Source organism: Hylobates moloch, unplaced genomic scaffold (assembly GCF_009828535.3).
Source record: "Hylobates moloch isolate HMO894 unplaced genomic scaffold, HMol_V3 SCAFFOLD_18, whole genome shotgun sequence".
In the NCBI taxonomy this organism is placed as follows: Eukaryota; Metazoa; Chordata; class Mammalia; order Primates; family Hylobatidae; genus Hylobates; species Hylobates moloch.
In genome coordinates this window covers 68683788-68691121 of record NW_026652293.1, presented here as the reverse complement: position 1 = coordinate 68691121, position 7334 = coordinate 68683788, and the positions used below count along the sequence as shown (strand labels likewise).

At 48.2% G+C, this 7334-nt stretch overlaps 1 protein-coding gene across 1 annotated transcript; it reads right to left on the bottom strand.

Annotated features, from left to right (window-relative positions):
* Positions 1-1220: 1220 nt before the first annotated feature.
* On the bottom strand, positions 1221-2271 carry LOC116457308 (large ribosomal subunit protein uL16-like). Its single transcript, XM_058430625.1, has 2 exons — positions 1710-2271; positions 1221-1369 (listed from the first exon to the last, which is right to left on the bottom strand). Exons 1-2 carry the CDS (start codon positions 2234-2236, stop codon positions 1252-1254), a joined length of 645 nt encoding a protein of 214 aa, XP_058286608.1. The 5' UTR covers positions 2237-2271; the 3' UTR covers positions 1221-1251.
* Positions 2272-7334: the final 5063 nt, after the last annotated feature.

The following is a 7334-nucleotide window of genomic DNA, read 5'->3' as shown; positions in this document are numbered from 1 at the left end:
TTGGGTTTACATTTTGTTTTTCCTCATACCTTTGTTCCTGCATAAGGAATGGCTAGTTTGTAATCAGAATTAAATGGATTGTGATGGGAATTGTCCTGCCGGGAACCAGGACAGAAAGCCCGATGCTGACCTCCAGCAGATCTTCAGCTTCGATCAAAGATTCTCTATCTAGGGTGCTTATCAGATTTTCTTTTAAGTTTCAACCTGCCTTTCCCTCCTCACCCCTCCTTAGACCCTGACACATGCCCAGGCTTATCAGAATTTGCAAAAAGTAATTCTCAGTCACCATTCTCCCCTCCCTCCTCCTCCCTGTCTCTTTGCGGTTCAGTCCACTCTGCTGAAAATGACTGTTCTGGAAGAAAGCATGTCCCTTGCCCTGATAGAGTCTTCTGAAAGCTGACGAGGCTGCCTGGCCAGGAGGAGACATCAGTATTATCTCAAATGTAAGCATCTCCAACTCTGGGTGCAGGAACCTCTTCAGACAAAGACAGAAAGTTCACTGTGGATTTGAGTCACTGTTTTACAGCTCTGCAATGGAAAGAACTCTGTATTTGAAGAGCTGGCTTTGCCTCTTGCTGACTGAATGTCCTTGAACAAGGCAATACTCCGATTCTCAGTGTCCTCATTTGTAAAATGAGAGATAAAGATACTCCTGCAGATTACATGAGATTGTAGAGATACATTGTACAATAAAGAGTTTGCGGACTAGATGAGGCATCGTTACAATCATTGGTATAATAGGGTAAAGGCAAAGGAGAGATTAATTGTACGGAGGGGCGCGGTGCAGGCTGGGGAAAGATTTTTGCAGGAGGGGCTTTGGAGCTGGACCCGTAGGAAGGTGGAAAGGCATGTCTATTACATCATCTCTGGATGCCTATTACATCATCTCTGGATGCCTATTACATCTGTGGATGCCTATTACATCTGTGGATGCCTATTACATCTCTGGATGCCTATTACATCTCTGGATGCCTATTATTACATCTCTGGTGTTGGTGGTGATTTGCTCATGTTCTGCCTCTCGGGACTCCGCTTGCCCACATTCCCAACAAGAGCAATACAATCGAAGGCCATCAAAATGTTCACGGCCTTTCACCCAGCAATCCCACTTTGGGGAAGAGGATTTGAGGAAAGAAGCCCTACAGAGAAAGAACAATACCCACTGCCGATGCTTTTTTTTTTTTTTTTAGGTGGACAGGAAGTAGAATTTATCAGTGAGTATTAAGAGGGGGGTCAGCACATTGGAAGCCCTCATGAGTGCAGGGCCCGCCACTTGTCCAGAGGGCCACGACTGGGGATGTACTTGACCCCACAGCCATCTGGAATGAGCCGCTTCTCAGCCACCATGTCTTTAAATTCATCAGCATTGGCCGGGCGCGGTGGCTCACGCTTGTAATCCCAGCACTTTGGGAGGCCGAGGCGGGCGGATCACGAGGTCAGGAGATCGAGACCACGATGAAACCCCGTCTCTACTAAAAATACAAAAAATTAGCCGGGCGTGGTGGCGGGCGCCTGTAGTCCCAGCTACTCGGAGAGGCTGAGGCAGGAGAATAGCGTGAACCCGGGAGGCGGAGCTTGCAGTGAGCCGAGATTGCGCCACTGCACTCCAGCCTGGGCGACAGAGGGAGACTCCGCCTCAAAAAAAAAAATAAATAAAAATAAAAATAAAAAAAAAATAAATAAATAAATAAATAAATTCATCAGCATTGAACTTGGCGAAGCCCCACTTCTTTGAGATGTGGATCTTCTGGCAGCCAGGAAACTTGAACTTGGCCCTGCGGAGGGCCTCAATCACATGCTCCTTGTTCTGCAGCTTGGTGCGGATGGACATGATAACTTGGCCAATGTGAACCCTGGCCACAGTGCCCTGGGGCTTTCCAAAGGCACCTCGCATGCCGGTTTGGAGCCTGTCAGCCCCAGCACAGGACAACATCTTGTTGATGCGGATGACGTGGAAGGGGTGGAGCCGCACCCGGATATGGAAGCCATCCTTGCCACAACTTTTTGCCATGTACTTATTGGCACAAATTCGGGCAGCCTCCAGGGCTTCAGAGGACAGCTGCTCATATTCATCTGACACCATGTGGCCACAGAGCGGAAACTCATCCACTTTTGCCTTCTTCCGCCCCAGGTCAAAAATGCGAATCTTGGCATCAGGGACACCTCGGCAGAAGCGAGACTTTGGGTACGGCTTGTTCTTACAATACCAGTAACAACGGGCGGGGCGGCGGCCCATGGCGACACCAGGATCTTCAGTGGCACACCGATGGGAAAGAGCTATGCTTTTTAAAAATAGCCAAAAAATGTTTGGGTGTGGTGGTTCACACCTATAATCTCAGCACTTTGGGAGGCCAAGGCAGGTGGATCACCTGAGGTCAGGAGTTCGAGACCAGCCTGGCCAAGATGGTGAAACCTCGTCTCTACTAAAAATACAAAAAAATTAGTCAGGCATGGTGGTGGGTGCCTGTAATCACAGCTACTCGGGAGACTGAGGCAGGAGAATCGCTTGAACCTGGGAGGCAGAGGTTACAGTGAGCCAAGATTGTGCCACTGCACACCAGCCTGGGCAACAAGAGTGAAACTCTGTCTCAAAAAATAATAATAAAATATAAAATAAATATAATAAATAAATAAAAATAGCCAAAAAAAACCTGGAAACAACCTAAATGTTAGCAGTAGAGAAGTGGTTAGATTAAGTGTGCTCCAATAAATGGAATGTAAACAAAATATTAAGTATGAAACTAAGTTGCAACATAGTTTGGAGGTTATTACAGTACCAGGCTAATGGAAAGAACAAGTGAAGACAAAGTGATGTCTATATATTATAATGGCAACCATGTCTAGAATATTTGCATATTATAATTGATTAGAACATTAAAAAGAAAAAAGCGGTATCGGAGTAATAGTCTTATGTTGGTTTAAAAATTTCGAAACAGGGGGCCAGTGCAGTGGTTCACGCCTGTAATCCCAGCACTTTGGGAGGCCGAGGCAGGCAGATCACCTGAGGTCGGGAGTTCGAGACCAGCCTGACCACCATGGAGAAATTCTGTCTCTACTAAAAATACCAAATTAGCCGAGTGTGGTGGCACATGCCTGCAATCCCAGCTACTCGGGAGGCTGAGGCAAGAGAATCGCTTAAACCCGGGAGCTGGAGGTTGTGGTGAGCCGAGATTGCGCCATTGTACTCTAGCCTGGGCAACAAGAGCGAAACTCCATCTCAATAAATAAATAAATAAATAAATAAAATTTCCAAACAAACCCTTGAATACCATTACACTGGTGGAAACAGTGTTGTATTTGGAGTTAGAAGACTGCATGCTAGGCCGGGCATGGTGACTCACACCTGTAATCCCAGCGCTTTGGGAGGCCGAGGTGGGAGGATCATCTGAGGTCAGGAGTTTGTGACCAGCCTGGCCAACATGGTAAAACCCCATCTCTACTAAAAATACAAAAATTAGCTGGGTGTGGTGGCAGGCACCTGTAATCCCAGCTACTCAGGAGACTGAGGCAGGAGAATCGTTTGAACCCAGGAGGCAGAGTATTGCGGTGAGCTGAGATTGTGTCATTGCCCTCAAGCCTTGGTGACAGAGCCAGACTCCGTCTCAGAAAAAAAAAAAAAAAAAGAAGACTGAATACTAGTCTTGCATACTAGTCTTAGCTATGCCATGTATTAGCTGTGAGACCTTGGGAGACTATTTAAATACCCCCAGCCTCGGTTTCCTTACTGGTAAAGTGGAGTCTGTGGTAGGTAATCCACAGGGCCGCTGTAGTGATTAGATGAGATAGTCCGTGCATCACGCACTGTAAATGGCATAGATGTAACTGTCCCCCTTGCCTGCAGGGCAGTGAGTCAGCCAGTCCCAAAACCTCTTCCCTGTTCTCAGACCTATGAAGGATAAAGGGGAAGGAGCAGGCCAGGAGGCAGGGAGATCCTTCAGCCTCAGGGAAGGAGAAAAGGGCAGGAAGATTGGTGGGAGGACCCACAGCCTGCAATGTGGATCTAGGGAAGATTGGGCTGGGCCATTGAGGCCTGCTTAGCAGATCACCCGAGAGATGAGCAGGCATCCTACAGGAATGGGCTTGCCCCAGCACCATGACCGGGCTCAGGGATGTGGGACCTCAGTGTGATGCAGCGGTGGCCCCAGAGGCCAGCAGCTGGGGCTGTTTGTCAGGCATGCTTTGTGCCTTAGAGCGGAATGGAGTACACTTAGGGCCACCATGTTCTCCTCTTCCTTACCCGTCACCTCCCCAGTTCCCCAACCTCTCTGAGTCTACCCCTGTCATGTATTGGAGTCTTCAACTTTCTCCTGCATGCTTCCATTTTTCATGTCATTTCTTCTCTAATTCCTCCCAAATCGTGCTGACAGAGGATTCATCGCAGAGTACAACTCGCCTTATGCCACCAAACACTCACTGGCTTCTCATTGCTTAAGAACCCAGCCTGTCTCTCCAAGCTAGTGTGACATGCTGGAGCCAGGCCTGCTCTTCCAGCCTCCTCTACATCTTAGCCTGATTGTCCCTGTCTGCAGACCTACGTTGTACATTGGGACTGCTCATGTAATTATTTATTTAATCGTGAAAAACATAGGAAGCTGCTTCTGGTTGTGTGGTGAGAAATTACACTCAGGACCTGAATTTTGTGTCCAGGGGACATGGATGGCTTTTGCAACCCATAAGAATTTCAGAAAATGAGATTAGGGTAGAAGCAGCTTGCTAAGACCCCACTCCAGGTTTTCTGAGACCCACACACTTCCCTGGACAGGCAGAACACCAACTGTCTTCCCATAAGGCACGTGGGAGATTTGGAAAGTCAGGCCCACAGAATATTCCTCAGCCAGCTGCTTCTAGAAAGGTCTCTTTTGTGCTTATTTTGGTCACTTCTAACTTGTATATGATTTCTGTGTCAAAACCCTCACATTGGGCCAGGGCACAGTGACTCACACCTGTAATCCCAGCATTTTGGGAGGCTGAGGCAGGGGGATGGCTTGAGGCCAGGAGTTCGAGACCAGCCTGGGCAATGTAGCAAGACTCCATCCCCACCTTATATTCCTCTGGATGTTTAGTGCTCTGTTGAATGTGCCCCGAATGAACCTGTGCAACCTGACTTCCTCATTTCCATGTGTGGCCTTCTAGTTACCCTGCTTTCTTTTTTTTTTTTTTTTTTTTTTTTTTTTTTTTTTTTTTTTCTTTTTTTTTTGAGGCGGAGTCTCGCTCTGTCGCCCAGGCTGGAGTGCAGTGGCGCAATCTCGGCTCACTGCAAGCTCCACCTCCCGGGCTCACGCCATTCTCCTGCCTCAGCCTCTCCGAGTAGCTGGGACTACAGGCGCCCGCCACCACGCACGGCTAATTTTTTTTTGTATTTTTAGTAGAGACGGGGTTTCACCGTGGTCTCGATCTCCTGACCTCGTGATCCGCCCGCCTCGGCCTCCCAAAGTGCTGGGATTACAAGCGTGAGCCACCGCGCCCGGCCAAGTTACCCTGCTTTCTAGGGCGTGCCCTGGCTCAGCATTTGCTGTCAGAAGGTAACTTTTGCCGCCTAAATGGATGATGGTGTGTGGTTTTTAGTGTGCAAGAAGCCAAGGACTCCTGAGAGCAAGTGGCAGCTCAGGAGATGTGCAGCAAGTGGTGCTTTGAGAAGGGCCTGGCAGGGGCACCCCTGGCTTTCTGCAGGGAGGCAAAGCTAGTCCCACCATGATGTGGCCAGCAGCCCTCAGTCCCTGTGGCCTAGGGACTGATGCCAGCCTTCTCAAGGATGGCACTGGAAGACCTCTTTCTTATTTATTTATTTATTTATTTATTTATTTATTTATTTATTTATTTATTTTTGAGACAGGGTCTCTCTCTGTCACCCAGGCTGGAGTGCAGTGGCATGATCTCAGCTCGCAGCCTCAACTTCCCGGTCACAATTGATCCTCTCACTTCAGCCTCCTGAGTAGCTGGGACCACAGGAGTGCGCCACTACACCCAGCTAATTTTTGTATTTTGGGTAGAGACAGGGTTTTGCTATATTGCACAGGCTGGTCTCGACCTCCTGAGCTCAAGTGATCTGCCTGCTTCAGCCTCACCAAAGCGCTGGGATTACAGGCGTGAGCAACCACGCCTGGCCAGTACTGGCAGATCACTTTCTTCCTAACTTAAATGATGCCAGAGAGAAACAGGTGGGGCTGATGAAAACTGAAGATTGCTGGGCGCAGTGGCTCACGCCTGTAATCCCAGCACTTTGGGAGGCCGAGGCAGGTGGATCACAAGGTCAGCAGTTCGAGACCAGCCTGACCAACATGGTGAAACCCTGTCTCTACTAAAAATACAAAAAAATTAGCTGGGCGCGGTGGCAAGTGCCTGTAATCCCAGCTACTTGGGAGGCTGAGGTAGGAGAATCGCTTGGAACCAGAATGTGGAGGTTACAGTGAGCCGAGATTGCGCCATTGCACTCTAGCCTGGGCAATAAAAGCAAAACTCTGTCAAAAAAAAAAAGAAAGGAAACTGAAGATTACCGTGGCTGTGCTGATATCTATTACTGAAATGTGATAGGTTCTGGGGATTGCAACAGAAGTGTTCCTAAGAATCACTGCAGCAATAAAACCACAGGGCTTACCAGGAAAACCAGGTTAGGAGTAGATACTCGAAAACTTCATTAGTGACGTTAACAACCTTGGAACCTGATAAAAATGGCAGCACAGTTTCATACATGTTCCGTGGTTAAGAAATGCATATAAAATACAACATCGATGGCACGTTGGCTTGCAAAAGACCTGAAGTTCCCATGCAGGGTGTTCACCTATGCTCTTGCCCACTCACCGGCTGGCTCCCAGGCCCAGCACCTGTGTAAAAGAGGAAGAGAGCAAAAGAGAGAGCGAAAAAAGGGGTGGAAAAGAAAGAGAACAGAGGAGAAATAGGTAAAGTAGGCTGAGAAGGAAGAAGGGAAAATTAAAGAGAAGGCGAGTTTAGGACCACATAGCCCAGTGGCGTTTGGGGAGGTGGTTGCTTGTGAGTTCCTGTGAAGGGGTGGAAGGAGCAGCATCTGAAATTCGGTGTGGAAAGTTGAGACCCCAGGTGGGGGTGGGGGTGGCTCATTGTCCTGGCCAGGGTGGCCCATGGGTTGCTTTGTGCACTCCAATGCAGCTCAGTTCACCCGGGTGCAGTATTCTGTGTTTGTTCATCTAGTGTTTTTCAAAGACGAAGTCTCACGTGAGCTAGTGTGACATTCACATTATGCAATTTATTCCCTGATAAGCACATCTTGTTTTATTAAGATTCATTTTATAGCACTGCACAGATATAGTGTATTTTACAAATTGAAAGCTTGTGACGTGCCTCCATTGAGCAAGTCTATT

What these genes read in the sequence shown, in the direction of transcription:
- LOC116457308 (XM_058430625.1), bottom strand. Translation starts at nt 2,236, where the DNA reads ATGGGCCGCCGCCCCGCCCGTTGTTACTGGTATTGTAAGAACAAGCCG. An exon ending in AAGTGGGGCTTCGCCAAGTT is followed by an intron (nt 1,370 to 1,709) that starts CAATGCTGATGA and finishes ACCGCGCCCGGC; the next exon opens with CAATGCTGATGAATTTAAAG.